Source organism: Podarcis filfolensis, assembly GCF_964270895.1.
Source record: "Podarcis filfolensis genome assembly, chromosome: 15".
In the NCBI taxonomy this organism is placed as follows: Eukaryota; Metazoa; Chordata; class Lepidosauria; order Squamata; family Lacertidae; genus Podarcis; species Podarcis filfolensis.
Genome location: NC_139618.1, coordinates 34762537 through 34784336, shown reverse-complemented (window position 1 = coordinate 34784336; position 21800 = coordinate 34762537). Strand labels below are relative to the sequence as shown.

Genomic DNA, 21800 nt, shown 5'->3' with positions numbered 1-21800 from the left:
TGACTGCAGTAAATTGTTTATTGCTTTCATTTTATGGATCAGTAGTCTCGTTAGATAGTAAAATTCATGTTAGATTGCTCTTTTAGGGGTTGTTTTTAAAAGTCTGGAATAGATTAATCTATTTTGCATTACTTTCTATGGGAAAGCGCACCTTGGTTTTGGAACACTTTGGTTTTGGAACAGACTTTCGGAACAGAGTAAGTTTGAGAACCGAGGTACCACTGTACATACAAATAGCTCTGCTGGATCAGGCAAGAGATCTATCTAGTTGCATCACTGATATGCACAGGAGCCATAGAATCATAGAATAGAATCATAGAATCATAGAGTTGGAAGAGACCACAAGGGCCATCGAGTCCAACCCCCTGCCAAGCAGGAAACACCATCAGAGCACTCCTGACATATGGTTGTCAAGCCTCTGCTTAAAGACCTCCAAAGAAGGAGACTCCACCACACTCCTTGGCAGCAAATTCCACTGTCGAACAGCTCTTACTGTCAGGAAGTTCTTCCTAATGTTTAGGTGGAATCTTCTTTCTTGTAGTTTGGATCCATTGCTCCGTGTCCGCTTCTCTGGAGCAGCAGAAAACAACTTTTCTCCTCCTCTATGTGACATCCTTTTATATATTTGAACATGGCTATCATATCACCCCTTAACCTCCTCTTCTCCAGGCTAAACATGCCCAGCTCCCTTAGCCGTTCCTCATAAGGCATCGTTTCCAGGCCTTTGACCATTTTGGTTGCCCTCCTCTGGACACGTTCCAGTTTGTCAGTGTCCTTCTTGAACTGTGGTGCCCAGAACTGGAAACAGTACTCCAGGTGAGGTCTGACCAGAGCAGAATACAGTGGCACTATTACTTCCCTTGAACTGGATGCTATACTCCTATTGATGCAGCCCAGAATTGCATTGGCTTGTTTAGCTGCCGCGTCACACTGTTGGCTCATGTCAAGTTTGTGGTCAACCAAGACTCCTAGATCCTTTTCACATGTACTGCTCTCAAGCCAGGTGTCACCCATCTTGTATTCGTGCCTCTCATTTTTTTTGCCCAAGTGCAATACTTTACATTTCTCCCTGTTAAAATTCATCTTGTTTGTTTTGGCCCAGTTCTCTAATCTGTCAAGGTCGTTTTGAAGCCGTTTTGAAGCTGTCAAGCATGACCCAGGGGAGCAATAATCCTATCCTAGTGTTGTTCCCTAGCAACTGGTATCCAGAGGTTTGCAGCTTCCAATTCTAGAGATGGTATATAACCATCATGATCAGTAGCAATGGCTAGAATTTGCCCATTAGCTTGCCCGCTTAAAGCTGTCACATCGCATGGTAGAGACGTCCACCATTGGCCAGTAAAATTGAAAGTCTCATTTGGGGGGGAGAGTCTTCAATACCATTCAACTTAGATTTAAATTTCCCTCCTGCTAGTTCATAGATTTATGGTGAAGTCCTATACTGATGATCCAAAAGCTGAGGTTTCTGTAAGATTTGGCAGAAGCTTCAATACAAAAGTGGACGCGGGTGGCACTGTGGGTTAAACCACAGAGCCTAGGACTTGCCAATCAGGAGGTTGGCGGTTCGAATCCCAGCGACGGGGTGAGCTCCTGTTGCTCGGTCCCTGCTCCTGCCAACCTAGCAGTTTAAAAGCACGCCAGTGCAAGTAGATAAATAGGTACTGCTCCGGCGGGAAGGTAAATGGCGTTTCCGTGCGCTGCTCTGGTTCGCCAGAAGCGGCTTAGTCATGCTGGCCACATGACCCGGGAGCTGTACACCAGCTCCCTCGGCCAATAAAGCGAGATGAGCACCGCAACCCCAGAGTCGGCCACGACTGGACGTAATGGTCAGGGGTCCCTTTACTTTTACCTATACTGATGATCCAAAAGCTGAGGTTTCTGTAAGATTTGGCAGAAGCTTCAATACAAAGCTGGATGTCACCAGCATGAAATATGTGTTGGTGGAAAAAGCTCTAAGATGCTGGCAGAATACTGTACTTTAAATGGGAGAAGTTGCCCTATTCTAAGTCAGACCATGGTTTGATCTAGCTCAATATAGTCTACACTGACTCGCAGCAGCTCTCTGGGATTTCAGATGTGGGTGGGAGGTTTCTCCCATACGTTCTGTGTGCAAAGCAGATGCTCTACCAATGAACTATGGCCCTTCCCCAACCCAAATAATGCACATGCTGTCTCTTATACCCTACTTGTTCACAGCCATGGACTGTTGATGCATAATCTTCAATTTACTGCTCAGCTTTGAATATCTGAACGCACGCTGTGAAAGCAGACAGTCCCAGATTCAATCCCGTGCATCTCCTGGTACAAAGGTGGCAAATTGGCAATCCAAAAATTAGCATTTGTAGTAGCTTCTTCGGGCCCCACAGATTGGGCTTGGGGGCTGGTGAGGAGGGCCTTGCTCCCTTTAAAGGCATTCTAAGCCTTTCCCTTGAATGTTACATTTTCTTTTCTTTTTTTTAAAGCTATTCCTCTTATACGTGGGAAGAGAAATAGGTGCACAGGCAGAATTCTTCTGAATTGCCTACTAAGCTGTAAATTCGCTCACAGATCCACAGACGTTGGATAACTGACAAGCACTTTTTTTTTAAATTTTATAATACTACACTTTGTTTTGTTAATATATAATACATATAAATAACTTTATAATAACTATTAAGGCAACTGTATTTATGTTCTGGCTGTCCTCTGATGATTCTCTTTCCACCCTCAGGCAACCACAAAATGTCCGGCTTTGGGCCTAGCCTTCGGATTATTTAACTTTCTTCAGATTATTTAACTTGCTTCGCATTCTCTCACTCTTGACCTACTAAAGAGTACCATGATTTTCACCTTCTGTTCTCTGACTCACAAGGGAAAAGGTGTGTTTCAAGTTGGCTGAGACAGACCTGAGAGTACCAACTGCTAGGTTTTACATTTGCAGAATAAATGAATCATAACAATGGGGGTATGGTCCTCATTGCTGCTTTGTCCCAGTAGTCCTCAGTGCAGCCTGACACCTCACAGCAGAGGATAATATTTTTCTTTATTAGTCTATAGAACTCATCTCACACACTGCATTTTTAAGACTGTTCCAATGACAGAATTTGGGGATTCTGCACCTTTGTTTCGCTTTAACGTCCAGCCTGGCTGCTTCCGGCTGTGGGTATTCGGGAGCTGTGGCTGGTCCTAATAAATCCCTGCTCAAGGTTTGGGATCACCACTGCAGTGATCCTTAAAAGGCAGTGAGGTTTTTTTTTATCCTCATACTGAAAATAAGGAAAGGGGGGAGGTTGAACTCACCTGGTGCGTTCAAGTCAGTGGCAGGATTTATTTTTTGCTTTAGATATGTTTACCTTACTCTTCAGCCAAGGAAGCAAATGCCAGCCCAAGACAATCAATCAATCAATCAATCAATCAATCAATCAATTGCATTTATAGACTCTTCCCTGGAGCTCAATATAGCATACATAGTTCTCTCCCCTTTCTATCTTCACAACAACCCAGTGAGGTAGGTGAGACTAAGAGATCACCTAAGGCAGGCATGGCTTGACTTGGCCCTCCAGCTGTTTTGGGACTACAATTCCCATCATCCCTGACCGCTGGTCCTGTTAGCTAGGGATGATGGGAGTTGTTGTCCCCAAACAGCTGTAGGGCCAAGTTTGGCCATGCTTGATAAGGTCACCCAATGAGCTTCCTGTCTGACTGCAGATTTGAATCCTGGTCTCTCGGGTCCTCGTCCAACACTCTATTTTTTTTTTTTAAATAATTTTTATTAACTGGCCAATCACATCACATAAATTCCAAATTACAAAGCCAAATTTTTAAATTTTGTTGGGGGAACCCATACTTCAAGATCCAAAGGGGGATTCAGATCATCTTCTTATTACTGCGTTAATGTCCAAATCAGTCCCAATCAGTCCAAACAAAATTCATAATTCTATCCAGTCTTATCTTGGTGTTTCCACATCATATCTTGTTCATATAATTTCTATTTTTCCTTTACGATCTCTTCTGTTAGTCTCCTTAAGCCGATAAGCAAAATAATAATCCTGTGTGGATTTCCCGTTCCTCCACTAAGTCCAGATGGTTTCCATATATCTCCTTCGTAGATAACATCGCTCTTCCCATCATAAATTTGGCATTTGTCGCTCTTAAGTCCCACCGAGAAGTTGATCCATGATATGTAAACAACTCTATTTCTCTCTTTCTCCTCCCAGACCCAAGAGCTCCAACAATGCCTCCCAAAATGGCGACGGCATTTTTAACTGCGTCATTCCAAAACTCTTAGCTTTCCAGCTTCATTTTGAAACATTGCTTTGGTTCGAAAGTTTATCTCCACACAGCCTTAAATCCACAGCTTAAGTCCTTAGTTTCTGACTCATTAGGGGAGGGGATTCTTGTTAAATCACATAAGAAAAAGGAAGGCAGGTTTTTCCCCCCCCCCCCTCAGTCATACCGTATCTTGACGTATCTTCTCATATTTTATTCTTGTCTTGTTATCAGAGATCTCTTCTGTCAGCAGTCTTTACTCCCCTTTTTCCTTGAAGCATGTGCAATTTATCTCGTCCAAATTGTTTCTTTTGAAGATGCTTGCAACTAGCGGCGCGAATCAGGGACGGCGTCCAGGAGTGCCGGAATCCCACAGGAGGGCTTTGTGCCTAGTGCCCCCACCCCCACAAATTCGGGGGTGGTATAGGGCACAGCAGGCAAGGGCCGTCCCCCCCACAATCCTGGGGGGTTAAGGAGGCTAATTACCCCCATCATAGCCTCCAAATTACCTCGTGTGGGTCGGAGAGATGTTATTGTCAGCCATCTTCCGATGCGCCACCTAGTGGCCCCCCCCTCGTCCAACACTCTAACCACTACAACACACTGCCTCTTTATGGCTTGAGGCAGAACAGTAAATGGTGTGCTTCCCCCAAGACATGATTCATGGTATCTAAGGTTGGCCAACTGAATCTGGCACCTGAGACAAGAAAGGATGCTACAAGTGCCTCTCCCTGGGAGTAAAAGATCAATAATTAGAAATGCCTATCGATTCACTGCCTTTAGGCAACGATCCCGCCTAAGACAGCTCTCTTACTTTAGCCTAATGGTGGAGTTGGCTCCCAGAGCGGCTTAGGTAAGGTAAAATGCAAGCAATAAAAGTGATATCAATCAATAAACAAGAAGATAATCGCAACAGGTTCAATGAGCAATACAATCAAGATCTTTAAAAGTATTTGTTTTAAATTTGGGTTTAAAGAAAAGACCACCCACATATACAGTATTAGAAGGCCCGGGCAATTAAAAGCAATTTTCCGTGTGGCAGCGCAAAAAATAAAATAAAAAATAAAGATAGTTTCCCGTTGGACTTGGTTGTGGCGTGAGTTACATAAATGAGATACTAAAGCTGAGGCAACGCACACATAATACATTTAAAGCACCCCACACAAAAAAAAGTATTGTGGGGTCTGTAGTTTGTTAAGGGTGTTGAGAATTGTAGCTCTGTGAGGAGGAAAATAGAGTTGTGAGGATAGTTTGGTGGGGAAGTGTTGTGTTTTCAATGTGCTTTACCTGTATGGGTTTATGCACAGCATTTGTGGTTCATGCAGTTGTTTAATCACACCCTGTTGGCATTCTCAGGCATCAGGATTTGCAGATGGGGCTCCTTTGGTAATTCCGCCACCCTCAGGAGTTTGGAGAATGGTGGTCCAGAAGAAGACATTTTCCTGTAGGAGCCCCTAAATTGTGGAACTTCCTCCCCATAGAGATGTATCAAGCATCTTCATTGTACACCTTTTCGCTATATGATGGAGACGTACCTCTTTATATTGGCCTTTGATGGTCAAGATTTTTGTGACCCACCTACCTCCTTTATTCATATAGCTCTGTTCCATTTTGGAGGGGGCATTTGCGAGCGTTTGGCGTGAATCGGATGACATTGAGTTTTTGGTGAAACCGTAACCCCTCAGGTTAGGACACAGAGGAATAATTTTGTCGGGCGCCGTAAAAGGTGGGATTTTCACCGCCAAACGTTGCAGGATGTCAGGGACTGGCCAGAGAGGAGGAATGGCAGAGACTGCCTCCCCATCCTGACCCCACCCAGGGAGGAGGAAGAGGAAGACAGTATAGATTTACAACAGTGGTTTGAGGGAGGTCACAGCTCAGAGGCAGATGAAGCGAAAAGTTGGGAAATACAGTAATGGGAAAGGAAGAGGCATGACCAGGATGGCAGCTGGCCGACACAGTGTCTTTAGAAAGTGAAATATACTCGGTGTCGAGTGTGAATTTCATGCTCTTTATTCAGCTCATAGTAGCAATGAACGAATCTTTCCCCAAAACATCTAGCTATATATACAGGCCTCGTGTGATTGGCTAATTCCAGGCTGCTCCTGTAGGCCAATCAGGTTGCAGATTCACCTCCTCCAGAAGCCTGATTGGCTGCTCCTGCAGGCCAATCAGGTTGCTGATTTGCTTCATCCAGGAGCCTGATTGGCTGCTCCTGCAGGCCAATCAGGTCACTGATTCACTTCTACCTGGAGCTGGATTGGGTGGCTCGTGCGGACCAATCAGACTGCTGCATTACAGATCCTATTGTTCTAGGATTTAGCTCAGTACATAACAGAAAGCATTCCAGATCTCCCAGAACCCGGTGAGCCTTGAAAGTAGGAGAGCAAAGGGCTCAAAGACAGAGGGCATGTAGCAGCACCCATAGAAGAGACGAATGAGGAAGTGGGAGAGACAGAGAGGTGGAGATTCACTTGGGACACCACCATTATCCAGGACTCTGGGTTCTACAGTCTCTCTCTGAAAAGATATAAATAAAAAAGGACGGTTAGAAACTTTCCCTTGTCTTTCCTGGGGAACCAGCTGGGAGCCACTGACAGCATCCTGACAACCTCCAGTGTTCTTGGACTACAAATCCCATCATCCCTTATCATTGGCAATGCTGGCTACTGCTGATGGTATTTGGAGTCCAGCAGCACCTGGAGGACCACAGCTTCACAGCTGTACTTTACCTTGCTGGATGGTATGTATGCTGGACCTATGTATGGTGTTTTTTTGGTGCTGCTTGGCAATTGTGATGGAACATAATGGAGGAGGTATGTCTCTTAGGTCTGCCTGTGAGCAGGCATTGTTGCTCATTTGCATATTGTAATCCAATTGGCTAAAAGAAACAAAAAAACACCAGTAGCAGAAACAGAGCTGAGTATGGTAGATAAGTAGCAATTTCTTGCAAGTAAATAGGTCTTAGATACCTTATGCCTATCTAATGCTTAAATAGAACTGGCACAATGCAACCATTTTTGTTCACCTGTTACGCTCAACTCAGCTGAACTAACCAGCTTCCCTCTGTGAATTAAGTGTCTATTCCTTTCTTTCCATCACTCCTTCCTTCTCTTCTTCCTGGGGGGAATCAATTAGTGTTTGTGGAACTGCTGGGCAATGCTATTATATTGAAGGTAAGTAATTCAGTCCTTATTCTGTTCTCCTTGATATCTGGAATGGCAAAGGTTTAATTATAGCTGTGGTTTGTGTAACGCCCCTCCCCAAAGTAGCTTCCTTTTCCTTTATTCCCCTGATCACGATTAGTTGTTTGTTTGTTTTATAAAAGCAATTCAAAGCAACTTGGAACAACAAATGAACAACGCATACTCTCAAGGCAACAGAAAACAGTTGCTATTTGGTTGGTCCCTTTTTCTAAGAGAGAGAAAAATGATTCCAATTATTTATTTGTTTGTTTATTTTACATGCCCTTCATCAATAGGTCTCAGTGCAGTTTACAGAATAAAATACAAGATAAAACACAAGTAAATAATTAAACCCAAACAACAAAACAATAACTGCCCCCCCCTTCCCACAGCACTTTGAATTGGGCCAATTAGCTAATTGGACTTACTCCCACTTTTTTGTATAGGATAGTAGCATAATTTTCCAAGGACACTTCATCAGATTCAATAAGCATTATCCTTAACTATAAACAAAAACATACACAAATATGTCATACACAAACACACGGGGGAGAGAGAGAGAGACAAAGTTTAACACGATGATGGATTATATTCATGTGTTTTGCAAAAGGTTTTTTGATGAGATAAGCTAATGACATTTATGGGTTTGTTTTCTTTAGTATTTCATGTTGACATGGCAGCACTGAGGGGATAGAACAATACTTTTTCACCCTCGCAATGAGTTAGCAAAAATAGCCAGATCTGGACCCAGAGATGATTATGTATAGAAGCAAAATGTCGAGACACGCTTTGGCTTGGCTCCCCGTAGAGAGACAGAGTGCCTGAAAACAGTTCCTCAGATCTGTATAATGAAACCCTCAAAATCTGTGCTTCTTCTGAATGAAAATAATCATGTCAACATGGTGTCCTTTTGTCATCATAGCATCATAGTAAAAGCTTTTCAGTGCGGAAAATGGTGCCACCTGGTGGCCCTGACCAAACATTCGCTCTCGTTTTTGTTTTTATTATATTACACAGCATCACCATAAAGAGTGGTGTTCTGCATGCCCTTTTCTCATTGGCTGCACAAACTAGCTCAGTGTCACTGGGGAAGATACAAAAGCCCTTTCTTTAGCATGCATGCCATAGTACATGTGGCTATAATTGGTTTTAGTAGTTTTTAAATTCAGAATTTAAATGTGCTGGTGGGATGTGGGTAATAAATGGTGGGTAATAAGTGTGGTATGTATGTCGTAATCAACAGCATTGCTTTGAGCTTAACATTATCACCAAATTGCTGAGATCAAACTAGGGGGGTCAGTTCAAAAGTAAAGGGTTGGCCCTTTATTTATTAATAAATTGAATTTTCAAAAACAGGAACAGAGAGCGTATTTAGCCCCCCTTCCCTCCCCCTGTCCAACTTACAACTTCATACCAAATACAGCATGCATACTTCTACCTTTAATAACAATTTTCTTAGAAGGAACACCATATTTTCATAGTCATATAGTCATCATACTTCCAACACTTTTCTCTCAAAAGGAGACCTACCTAAGGCTTAATGAAATACAGACATTGCATTTTAGCTTGCGAGAGCATTTGTGTTCAACTAAGCTGGTTGCAGCAGAAACATTAGGCTAACCTCACAGCACATTCCAAAGTAGACTAGAACACGGCTGCAGACTAGCTCTCTCATAAACTCAGAGTTACAAATTTCTTTCCTCTTTAGTTGTCTAGGGAAGGGGGGGCCATCCCCCTCTCAGAACACAGATAAGCACATACACAGGATTTATTTTTTCTTTTCTTTCTACCACTTGGAGGAAGACTCTCCTTTGGAGCCTCTCTCAAATAACAAACATTTGCACACCGCATTCTCATATTTGTCTTGTTTAAGATTGAAAAGGCCCAACATGGCTTCCTTAGATTAAATTTTTGAAGCAAAATTGCGTTATTATTTTTTAGATGGCACATTTAAGATAGCCAGCTGATGGATGTTACCTAAGGCCATTTTAAACACAGGAAAAATGTTTCTTAAGCACAAATTGAAGGGGTTTGTCAGAGTCCAGACGGGAAGTAAGCGCCAATTGGGCTTCCTTCTCGCTGGGAGTCCTAGGACGTGTCTCTTTTGACAGGCGTGCACCCATTTTCTAAGACTGACAATCTCTGAAAGGGGAACCTAGGAAAACTCCTTAACTGGAAACTTCGGACACACTCTGAAAGGGGTTTTTTTGTTTTTTTAAAAGATATTTATTAGGGTTTTACAAAAAACAGAGATTTACAGAATAAAAGAAGAACAAAAAATAAGAAAAATACAAAAAATACACAAATACATAGAGAAGAGAAAAAAAGAAAATACAAAATACAAAATACAAAAAACAAATCCATTTTTTGATATCTTTAAGCTCATTTGCTTGTTTCCTTGACCTCCTCACACCTCCCCTTTTTGTATTCCCATTTACATAATCAATTCAGCAAATCCTTACCCTCTTTCATTTATCTTAATTCTATATCATAACATATTATTGCTCTATATTTTCATCCATTTATCAATTCATTTTTGCATATTCTTATTAACTTTTGTTGCTGAATACCACTTATTGCCAATCACTCTGGAAGGGGTTTTGGACACTCTCCGAACAGGGGAAACCTGGACAATCTCCAAAAGGGGGAAAACCTGGACAATCTCTGAAAGGGGAGTTTACCCTCCCTCTTTTAATCTCTGCCCGGGAACCCACAGCAACCTTCCTGCCTCTTACAATCTGAATTCAGAGTTCCTACTGAGCGCTTGCACACTTGCAATATCAGATCGGAACTCAGAAACACAAAAAGGGGGAAAGAAATTGGTGCCCTTGCCTTCTCTGTTCACAGGTCAACTCTAACAAAGACCACCATGGCAGGGGTGCGGCTGCGCATGGGAGTTATAGTTTTCAGTACAGAGGGAAGTACACAACCTTCTCTGGACGACCACCAAAGGATTAGGTGAGCATCTAGAATTAAAGGGGAAGAGACACACAAAACCCTCCTCTGGGCAACTCCGATGGATTTGGGCCTGTGGTGAAAATTAGGTGATGGAAAAGGGAGGGAGAAAGTTTAGATTTGAAGGAAGGAAAGAATTTTGGCTGCTGTGGTTTAGAGAACCCAACCCACTACCCGTGTTTCCTGTTCATATCACTTCCGCATGCGCTGTCCTGCCGATCCCGGGATCTCTTGACTCGTTGTTTAAGGCCGGCCTGATTGAGCTTTGTTTCCTCTGGTTAACCCCGCTGGACTATGTCTATGCTGGTTCTTGAAATAGTCAGTAAACATTATCCATTCCTCCTTATATTCCTTGTCTTCATTTTCTCTTATCCTGTTTGTCAGACCAGCCAGTTCAGCATATTCAAACATTTTACACTGCCATTCTTCCTTAGGTAAAGGTAAAGGGACCCCTGACCATTAGGTCCAGTCGTGACCGACTCTGGGGTTGCGGCGCTCATCTCACTTTACTGGCCGAGGGAGCCGGCGTACAGCTTCCGGGTCATGTGGCCAGCATGACTAAGCTGCTTCTGGCGAACCAGAACAGCGCACGGAAACGCCGTTTACCTTCCCCCGCGGTACCTATTTATCTACTTGCACTTTGACGTGCTTTCGAACTGCTAGGTTGGCAGGAGCAGGGACCGAGCAACGGGAGCTCACCCCGTCATGGGGATTCAAACCGCTGACCTTCTGATCAGCAAGTCCTAGGCTCTGTGGTTTAACCCACAGCGCCACCCGCGTCCCATCCATTCTTCCTTAGTGAGTACTATACTTGTTCTCCACCTTTGTTGCCAATAAGGTTCTAGCTGCGGTGGCGGCGTATAGTAGTAAACTTTTTGTTTTGGGGGAATGAGGGCCTAGGTTGCTTCTGTCTTCAACAGAAATGTGGTAGTTATGTCGTAATCAGCAGCACTGCATTGAGCTTAACATTATCACCAAATCAGTCTAGAGGGGTCATTTCAAAAGCAAAGGGTTGGCCCTTTATTTCTCGGTCGACTCGCTCACGGAGAGCTGGAGGTTTGGGGAGCTGAGTAGAGAATGCCACTCCTTCTCATTGTGCCAGTGCCACAGCTTGCTTGCTCACCCAGAGAGCAAAGGTTACAGAAGGCAGCAACAACAGAGAGGAACCATGAGGCTGATCTGCATTCCATGGAGGTTAACTGTGGCCCCTGGCAGGTACCTGACGATGCCGGACCCTGATGCCGTCTCTGCTTATAACACATCCATCCCTTTGCTTTGCTGTCAAGGCCTGTTGTTTGGAAGGCCTCTAACACCCCCCCCCCCCCCGCCCTAGGCAGCTCCCTCCTCCAGCCCTCATCCCCATCTCTGTCCAGGAGACAGGAGTTGCAAGCATGTGAATCCAGGGCAGGCTTTTGCTTACAGCCATGGGCACCTTAGAGTCCAGAGCAGGGCATAGCTAGGGGGTGGTGAGGTGGGCCCTGCAAGGGGCGTAGGCTGCAGGGAGGTGGGGCACAAAATCGACTAAAAATATGTCTATAAATAAAAGTGTTGATTACTGCCTCATAAGAAAAGGTTTTAAATAGAGGGTGGGGCAGGGTGTTGGAAGGGAGGCGGAAAGAAGAGCCAATTTGTCAGTGGCTAGGGGTTGCAATCTGCACAGTTCTGCCTGGGGCGCAAGATCACCTAGCTACAGCTTTGGCCCAGAGGGGTGTTATGTACTGAGTTGAATAGGATCCAAAATACAGCAGTCTGATTGGCCCTAGAACAATAGGATTCAGAATGCAGCAGTCTCATTGGTCCTAGAACAATAGGATCCAGAATGCAGCAGTCTGATTGGTCCACAGGAGCCACCCAATCCAGCTCCAGGTGGAAGTGAATCCACAACCTGACTGGCCTACAGGTGAATCGAGGAATTAGCCAATCATTTGGGGCCCATTGTGTAAATAATGTATATAAAGCAGACATCCTGGGGGAACTTCCATTCCTCCTCACCACTATGATCTGACTAAAGAGCATGAAATCCACTCTCGACTCTGAGTATATTTCAGGGGTAAGTGGCAATTTGCAAAGGGGAGGTTGTGTTTTCCCTCTTGCTCTGTGAGGCTGAGGTTTTGCTTCCCGGTGTTCCTCATCTCCAAACACCTTCCTTTAGCAACAGGCCCCCAGGGAAAAGGTCACAGGCCTGCCAGGCTATTTCTAGCCGAGGCTGGAGGGAGAAAGCTCCCCAATACTATCTTTAGCTATTAGGCCTTAGCCAGAAAGGAACATGTGCACTCCGGGTTGTCGCGAATGGCTGCCTGCAGCTGTCATTCTGCCCGTAAAGGGGCACCGGTTGGCCGTGTGGGTTGAAGTGGGTGGGTGGGGGAAGCCATATAAATAGCGCCAGCCTAGCCATTCTGGGTCGTGGGTGGCTCAGGGCAGGGTTTTGAGCTTGACTTTCTGAGTGCAGCCTTCTTTTTCCACCAGAGCAATGCCAACCCACCGGCTGGTGATCGTGAGGCACGGCGAGAGCACCTGGAACCAGGAGAACCGTTTCTGCGGCTGGTTTGACGCTGAGCTGAGTGAGAAGGGGAAGGAGGAAGCCCAGCGGGGGGCCAAGGCAGTCAAGGATGCGGGCTACGAGTTCGACATCTGCTACACCTCGGTGCTGAAGAGGGCCATCCGCACCCTCTGGTACATCTTGGACGGCACCGACCAGATGTGGCTGCCCGTGATTCGCACCTGGCGCCTGAACGAGCGCCACTATGGGGGCTTGACGGGCCTCAACAAGGCCGAGACCGCAGCCAAACATGGAGAAGAGCAGGTCAAGATCTGGAGGCGCTCCTACGACATCCCACCACCCCCCATGGATGAAAAACACAATTACTATCAAATCATCAGCAAGGTCAGTGCTGGGTATGAAACTCTGGAGAGAGAAAGCATACCCTCCAACATTTCTCCGATGAAAATAGGGACATCCTATTCAGTAATAATAATAATAATAAATAATAATAATATCCCGCCCATCTGATTGGGTTGCCCCAGCCACTCTGGGGGGCTTCCAACATATATAAAAACAGAATAAAACTTCAAACATTTTTTTAAAAAACTTCCCTTTACAGTGTTACCTTCAGATGTGTTCCAAAGGTTGTATAGCTACTTATCTCCTTGGCTCGTGGGTCGCATAACTCCATACCCTCCCAATATTTCTCTGATGAAAATAGGGACTTCCTAAGGAAAAGTGGGACATTCCAGGATAAAATCAGAAACCGGGACAGCTTCTGCAAATCGATATACGATATACGATATCTTTATTGTCATTGTCCCGTGCAGAACAATAAAATTGAAAAACTACACAAAACATTCAAAAACCCCTAAAAACTCTGAAACCCCATTTTAAAATACACTATACTATAGAGACCCTTTATGCTGCGTTTAGAACCAGAATTGCATTTGTGTAGAAACTGTTTCTCAGGCGGCTAGTCCAGGGCTGTCCCTGGAAAATAGGGACACAGAGAATCTGAGAGAGCCGGTTTAGTGGTTAAGAGCATTCGGCAAGAATTTGGAAAACTCAGGTGCAAATCCCCAGTCAGCCATTAAGCTCACTGGGCGATCTTGGGCCATCAGTCACTCTCTCCCTGCCCACCCTACCTCTTAGGCTTGTTGTGAGAATAACATGGGGGGAGGTGCATGTTACTCTGAGCTCCTTGCAGGAAAGGTGGGATATAAATGTAATAAGCAGGTGGAGAGGAACTGTTTTGCTGCAGATAGTCCAAAACCCCTGAGGATATGATGGGTGTTGATTTTTGCAGAGCAGTGAAGGCAGAGCCCATAACACAGGCTTGGGGAACCTGTGGCCTTCCAGATGTTAGTGCACTACAGCTTCCATCATCTCTGAGAAATGACCAGATTGACTAGGGCTGATGGGAGCTGGAGTCCAGCAATATCTGGAGGGCCACAGGTTCCCTACACCTGCCGTGAGAGGCTAGTTTTTGTTTTGTTTTTTACTTGCCTGTTGCGATAGGAGAAAATTGCCTTGCATTTTACTCAACATGCAGAAATGGTGCATATAAAAGTCATCATCAACAGCATTGTCCTTTCATTTGTATAAAATAAAACTCTGCTCAGGGTGACGTACAATAGGGGGGAAATACATAATTACAAATATAAACAATAAATAACATGCATCAAAAAGTACACAACAAAATTGATAAGTTTCCACATAAACTATAAATCATAAGATATTAAAATGTAGCTACAAAAAATTAACATTAATAACAGGAAAAAAAATGCCCAAGAAAAATCCAAAAACAATACCCTCGCTGGTGACCAGTGAGATGGGGTTATGCTGCAAGAAAGGCTGACATGATGGCCTTTGTGGAACAGAAGGGGATCCTTTGGTTGGTGAGACGTCTTCTGTGGTTCTGCAGCTGAGATGTTCTGTCTGGCTAGGATACTCCTCTGGTAGCATCAAGGTACAGGGTTTGGCTTCTGCAAGAATAGGGCCACTTGAGGAATGTGCCTGGATAAAACAGCCGAAGAGCCTGAGGATCTCCCTGGCTGCTGTACTGAGCCCACAAAAGCTTCTTCAAGGACTGAAAAGGAAGCCTGTCTGTGCTGCTGTCCCTTGTTTCTGTCTGACTCCATCAGGACAAAGCAACTTTCCCCCAGCTTATGTTGTGAAAGACCCATTGAGTTACCCTTCCTTTCCTACTCGCGCGCACCCTGCCAGTTTGCTGCTTCCACATATTTAATATACAAAGCTTCCTTCTACTGAATGAGGCTGTCTGCGGATCCAGCTTAGTGCTGTCTACTCTGACTAGCAGAGACTCTCCCTGGTCTCAGGCTGAAGGTATTTCCCAACTTGGAGATCCAGCCTCCTTGGTGGACTAGTCCACCCCTAGCACTCCTACTCTATGCAGGCAGTCCAGAGCTAGAGCGGCCCCAACATATGGCTGTCCAGCTTCAGTTTCCAGCAAGAAGTGCTCATCGCCCCTCTAGGTCACTGGCACCGTGGTTGAACTACTGTTACTATTAAGAGCCCGCCTTTGTGTAATCTAATCTTTTACACACACACACACACACACACACACACACACACACAATTAAGTTTTCTAAATTACATTTCAAAATACTCATTTACACAACCTTAAATCAATGACTTCCCTCCGTCTCTTTCCGTGCTTCATTTTGCATACCATAGTAAAGGTAAAGGGACCCCTGACCATTAGGTCCAGTCGTGGCCGACTCTGGGGTTGCAGCGCTCATCTCGCTTTATTGGCCGAGGGAGCCAGAGTACAGCTTCCGGGTCATGTGACCAGCATGACTAAGTCGCTTCTGGTGAACCAGAGCAGCGCACAGAAACACCGTTTACCTTCCCACCGGAGCGGAACCTATTTATCTACTTGCACTTTGATATGCTTTTGAACTGCTAGGTTGGCAGGAGCAGGAACCGAGCAACAGGAGCTCACCCTGTCGCGGGGATTCGAACCGCCGACCTTCTGATCAGCAAGCCCTAGGCTCTCTGCTTTAACCCACAGCGCCACCCGTGTCCTTTTGCATACCATATATCCCTGCATAAAACCATTCAGTAATCTATTGTTACACCATCAAAACTTATTTACACTGTTGAAATTATCTTAATGCCACCCGCATTTTTAAATGTACAGTCTTCCCCCATATAATCAGTAAACATTTTCCAGTCTTCTTTAAACGTATGTTCTTCTTGTTCTTATTCTATATGTTAAATCTGCAAGCTGCGCCTATTCCATCAGTTTAAGTTGCCATTGTTTATGCTTTTCCAATGCACTTTGGTCACATCTACACCATACATTTAAAGCACATGACTTACCCCAAAGAAGTCTGCTGAGGGTGCTGGGAATTGTAGCTCCATGAGGGGTAAACTACTTTTCCCGTTATTATTTGGGATAAGCCGAGTGCTGATGGGAGTTGGAGTCCATTCTGCTTTAATTCTGCAGGCTAGCCTTCAGCAAGATATCCCATGGAAAACCACCAGCAGTGATCTGAAAGGCTTTCTTCATCCCCCTCCAGCAGATCTGCTAACTTTGTGACTATTAGGTTCTCCTTCCCAGTGGCATATCCCTTTCCTATTATTATTATTATTATTATTATTATTATTATTATTATTAATATACCACCCTATACCCAGAGGGCTCAGGGCGGTTCACAGAAAAGATCACAACATATATAATCAGAATAAAAACAACAACCCAGTAACAAACACACACCGCAGAAAAGAGCCACATTTTAAAATAGCCTTTACTTTTAACTGGTCTGAGAGTCACCTCTGATAACTGGGAACTATATACTGGTTCTTTTGAAGGCTCCTAAAGCAGTTTAAAGAGAGAGCCATTGACAATGTAGTCAAGCCCAGAATTGCTATCCAGCCCTTTGCCAGATTTCTGAGCACCTAAAGTTGGGATGAACCACAATGGGCAGAGACTACAGGCCACCAAGGATGCTCTTTGTGCTCCTGCCAACCAGTTGGTCCACCTAAAAACTCCTGGGGTTGGGCCAGATCTCCTAAGCCTCTCCCCTCTAGTCCAGAATTTACCATTGTTTTCCCCACTGCACCATCCAGGCACGGCGCTATGCTGGTTTGAAGGCTGGGGATCTTCCTTCTTGTGAGAGCCTCAAGGACACCATTGCCCGTGCCCTGCCCTTCTGGAACGACGAGATTGCGCCCCAGATCAAAGCTGGCAAGAGGGTGCTTATTGCTGCCCATGGCAACAGCCTTCGGGGAATTGTCAAGCACTTGGAAGGTAAGGGGCTATCTTGCATCACCTGTCAGCCTGCACCTCATGTATACCTGCGTTTTCCCATCTTCTCTATCTCATAACTTGCATAAGGCCACCTCCATTCATTTGGCTTTTAGCTTTTACATGAACATTGCAACTGATTGGGGTAGTGTACAGTATTTAAGCCTGGGGGGGGGGGGAAGGTTCAGCTTTCTTTTTAAAAGTCAAGTTTTCAGTCCTCAGCTATAAATCTCAGGGGCCAGAGAAGGCTCTGAGCAGGATTTCCAGTTATTTGGGAAAGAGCTTTGGTAATCTGCAAAATTACCCACCCCCTACTTTGGCTGACCAGAGGGAGAAATAATTATGCAAAATTGCCATATTTTTTTGCAAATTATAAAAGTATATCGTTTATAAAGCTCTTGCTCTCACAGAATTTGAGTTAGCCTGGTGCTGAATTGTGGTCGTCGTCTTTTTTTTAAAAAAAAATGTAAACCTGCCCTGGAGACTATGGTTTGGGCTTGAGCACAAAGCTCATTCATTATAAGGAAGCAGGGGATTCTGTGAAGGCGCTAAGGACATAGGAAACTGCTTTATAGCGAGCTAGGCCATTGGTCCATATAGCTCAGTATTGTGGACACCGATTGGCCCTGGCTCTCCAGGGTTTCAGATGGGCGCTTTCCCATCTCTGCCTGGAAATGAACTGAACTGCGGATCTTCCGCATGCAAGACGGGGGAGTCGGCTTTCAGCTCCTCCGCTGCTGCAGTGCAAAATTGCCAACTCAGGTCCTAGCAGCGTTTGGCCCTTGCAGCTCCACAGTCCGATCTAGCAGGGATGCTCGTGGGGTATTTGTGAGGCCAGGGTACCAGAGAAGACGCCTGGGGCCATCATGAAAAACCTGTATCGCTTTACAGGTGACCTTTAGTGGGGCAGAGTGCCAGCTCCCTGGCTTCTGAGCTATGTACTCTATATCCTTCCCACTTTAACCTGCATGGTTTCAGTGCCTCCTTGGAAAAAACCCCCAAACTCTCTCTGCCGGAAGCATTGCTGAGAAGCCTGTAGCATCCTTTGCCAGTTTCATTGATTCAGAAGTGATGGTATTTAGTATTTCAGGGTCAGCGCCTGGGTTGCTCCTGACCAACCCTATACCCTCAAGCAGCTGATAAAAAGAGCTCCGTGCTCTGCGACCTGCAGCCTGCTTGAAGGTTGCGTTGCTATTTCCAGTCCGGAGTCGCGTTACAAGATTTGAGGTTGGCAGAGGTCATGTTCCCAGGCTTGGCTACTGCCATCTCCGTCCCAGGCCCCGCTGGTAGCCTCATCGTCCACCATCTCTGCCCCGAGATTCTGTTTCCCTGACCTCTGTGAATGTGCCCTGTCCCAAAAGGGCACAGGCATACCAAGGAGGCTGCTTACAGTTCTAGAGGAAGAGCGGGCAGCATATATTATAGGTCACGCAAGCTGGCACTAGCACCTTTGAGCTTCCCTGGTGTCCTCTGCTGGTAGCTGCTGAGACCGCTGGTTTGGGAACCTTCGTATCTTAGGCATTTCATTGGAGACAGCAATATGCTGCTTGTGTTGGCTGCAGAGAGTCAGTGTGTTGCTTGTGGTGCTTCATTTTAAGCACAGCACAGAACACATCTCGCTAGACAATTATCTATGTGGATTAAAAAAAATAAGAAAATTAAGCCACAGGGGTTAATACTTTCCAGAGGAGCAGCTTTTACAGGATGTTGCAGCAAAGATAACAAACAATCTGGGGTGGCTTTCATGCTAAACCATGATCTAACACTATTATTATTATTATTACTATTATTATTATTATTACTATTATTATTATTTCTTATTTATACCCCGCCCATCTGGCTGGGGGAAACCAACAGAATATTAAAACCACGATAAAGCATCAAACATTAAAAACTTCCCTAAACAGGGCTGCCTTCAGATGTCTTCTAAAAGTCAGATAGTTGTTTATTTCCTTGTCATCTGATGGAAGGGCGTTCTACAGGCACCACTACCAAGAAGGCCCTGTGCCTGGTTCCCCATAACCTCACTTCTCGTAGTGAGGGAACCGCCAGAAGGCCCTCGGAGCTGAACGATGGGGGTTGAGATGCTCCTTCAGGTATACTGGGCCAAAGCTGTTTAGGGCTTTAAAGGTCAGCACCAACACTTTGAAATGTGCTTGGAAATGTACTGGGAGCCAATGTAGGTCTTTCAGGACCGATGTTCTGTGGTCACTGTGAGCAAACTTCAGGCTTCCATGCTTCCCCTCCCCTCTCCTCTTGGACGCTGCAAGGAGAACACTAGAAACATGGTGACACAGAAGAAGAACAGCTTCTGTGTGTCCAGACCAGGCATACTTTTTATGTTTGAGGACTGAGCTCTTTCACTACAAATTTATTATTATTATTATTATTATTATTATTATTATTATTATTATTATTATTTATACCCCACCCATCTGGCTGGGTTTCCCCAGCCACTCTGGGCAGCTTCCAACAAAATATTAAAATACAATAGTAAACATTAAAAAAAATACAGTAGTTAAACATTAAAAGCTTCCCTAAATAGGGCTGCTTGTTTAGGTATTAGAGCCAAGTGCTGGCTCCTTTTGGCCCCTTCTAGCTCTCCTAGGCAGATGTATTGTCGCTTGAGATGGGTGACTGGCCGTCTGTATGTGTGGTTGTTAGTTGCAAGACACTATCTCTGGCAATTGCAGCGCTTTGACAATGCACAGAGGGGGACCATCTGACCTTGTCTGGTTCACCACATAGGTATGTCTGATGCGGCGATTATGGAACTCAACCTCCCGACTGGGATTCCCATTGTGTATGAGTTAGACGACAACCTGAAACCTACGAAGCCCATGCAGTTCCTGGGTGATGAAGAGACCGTGCGAAAGGCCATGGAGGCTGTGGCAGCCCAGGGCAAAGTCAAAAAGTGAGAGGAAGCGAGAAGAGGCACTGGTGAAATAAACATTTGAAAACCCCACTTGCGTGAGTGTGAGATCTGTCAGTCTGAGAGTTCAGCCCAGCAAGAACAGAGGGAAGAGTACAGTTGGTTTTGAAAATAGGAACATTCATTCCCTTAATTATGGCTGAATCCACAATAGGGCCTATTGGTGCTGTTGGGGCATTGCTCTACCACAGTCAGCTGGGTGCAGAATGAAAAGCACGTAATATAGTGCTATATTATCCAGAAATTACCCTTCCTCTTGACCAACATCCTTTTGTAGTGTGTATTCACAAGTAAGTTCTGTTTGATGAAGCATTTAACCAAAGGCATTCTGCATCTAGGTCCTGCCTTCATTTTTGTTTGCTGCTCAGTGGGGCTGGAGGGATTATTGGTTCTTTGTCCCTTAATTAGCTACCTTCTGTTCCCCTGCCCCTATGAATTGGATCTCATAGTTCTCAGCAGTAGAAAACATGCTTTGCAGGCAGAAAGTCCTGGGTTCAATTTCCAGCATCTGCAGATGGGGCTATGAAAGACTCCTGTCTGAAACGCTGGAAAGGTGCTGCCAGTCTATGTTGATAATGCCAAGATAGATTGGCAAATAATTTGACTCTGTATAAGGAGCATATTTGCCCTGCCTCACCTTCTTCTTTTTCCCATGGACTTCCTTAGATTTTGAAATTGCACTCAGCAATTAGCTGTGAACAGCTCCTTCACTAAGGGCTTTATCCACATTTCCTCTTGTTCCATTGCTTTCCACCAGGGAAAACCACTCTTTAGTGCTCAATTGGAACAAAGGGCAACCCCCGTTTTCTCCGACGTTTTCTCCGATTTAGCACTAAAGAGCAGGTTTTCCCTGGGAAAGGAGTGGGGCAAGGGGAAAACTTCTTGGACCCATGCTTTCTAGCCACAGGACAAGTGTGGACAAGCCCAAAGCATTTGATTTGGACTGGCTCTTTTGACCAAATCAGGCCACCTCCAGTTAGTGAGGCTTTGGAAACTAGGCATTCCAAGAACAATTATTGCTCTGGCATTTCAGTAGGTTGGAAACTTATTCCAGAGCACCCCCACCTCAGAGGAATGCCTCTTTCTTTGCTGCCATTGTTTCCCCAGTTTAAATCTGTTGACAGTAATCATAGCTTTCTAGTGTGTTTGTCTGGTTGAATAATCACCTTAACGCGCCAGCTTTTGTGAGTCACTGAAACAATGGCTGATAGATCCCTCAGAAAAGCTTATGTGGAAATTAATAATTCCACCCCCCTTTGCAGCAGGAGTGTGGGTGGTGCTTTGCTTTGGTGGTTATAAGGTCATACTATATATACCCTGCTTGGTAAGGAATAAGAATGTGCCTCAGTAACTGAGGAAGCAGTCTTTCAGTATGTAAGTGAAGGGCCTTAATCCACCAGGGCTACTCCTTAAGAACAGAAGAAAAGTACATTTCGGAGCACAATTCAAAGTGTTGGTGCTGACCTTTAAAGCCCTAAACACCCTTTGTCCAGTATACCTGAAGGAGCGTCTCCACCCCCATCATTCTGCCCGGACACTGAGGTCCAGCGCTGAGCGCCTTCTGGTGGTTCCCTCACTACGAGAAGCCAAGTTACAGGGAACCAGGCAGAGGGCCTTCTCGGTAGTGGCACCCGCCCTGTGGAACACCCTCCCACCAGATGCCAAAGAGAAGAACAACTACCAGACTTTTAGAAGACATCTGAAGGCAGCCCTGTTTAGGGC

At 45.1% G+C, this 21800-nt stretch overlaps 2 protein-coding genes and 1 long non-coding RNA gene across 3 annotated transcripts in view; 2 read left to right on the top strand and 1 right to left on the bottom strand.

The window, feature by feature from the left end:
* BRF2 (BRF2 general transcription factor IIIB subunit) overlaps positions 1–21800 on the bottom strand; it is a 296389-nt gene that overhangs the window by 259581 nt on the left and 15008 nt on the right. The gene's annotated exons all lie outside the window — the stretch shown is intronic.
* Positions 7046–10708, top strand: LOC310750714. The gene is made up of 2 exons (XR_014542167.1): positions 7046–7424; positions 10281–10708. It is a non-coding gene; the product is annotated as an uncharacterized lncRNA (long non-coding RNA).
* PGAM2 (phosphoglycerate mutase 2) lies at positions 12780–20111 on the top strand. Its single transcript, XM_083589088.1, has 3 exons — positions 12780–13272; positions 16969–17149; positions 19895–20111. Exons 1-3 carry the CDS (start codon positions 12859–12861, stop codon positions 20062–20064), a joined length of 765 nt encoding a protein of 254 aa, XP_083445214.1. The 5' UTR covers positions 12780–12858; the 3' UTR covers positions 20065–20111.

Excerpts from the sequence above, each read along its gene's own strand:
- PGAM2 (XM_083589088.1), top strand. The coding sequence starts at position 12,859 with ATGCCAACCCACCGGCTGGTGATCGTGAGGCACGGCGAGAGCACCTGG. Across the intron at positions 13,273-16,968 it reads ACTATCAAATCATCAGCAAG|GCACGGCGCTATGCTGGTTT; the intron begins GTCAGTGCTGGG and ends TGCACCATCCAG. Across the intron at positions 17,150-19,894 it reads AATTGTCAAGCACTTGGAAG|GTATGTCTGATGCGGCGATT; the intron begins GTAAGGGGCTAT and ends TTCACCACATAG.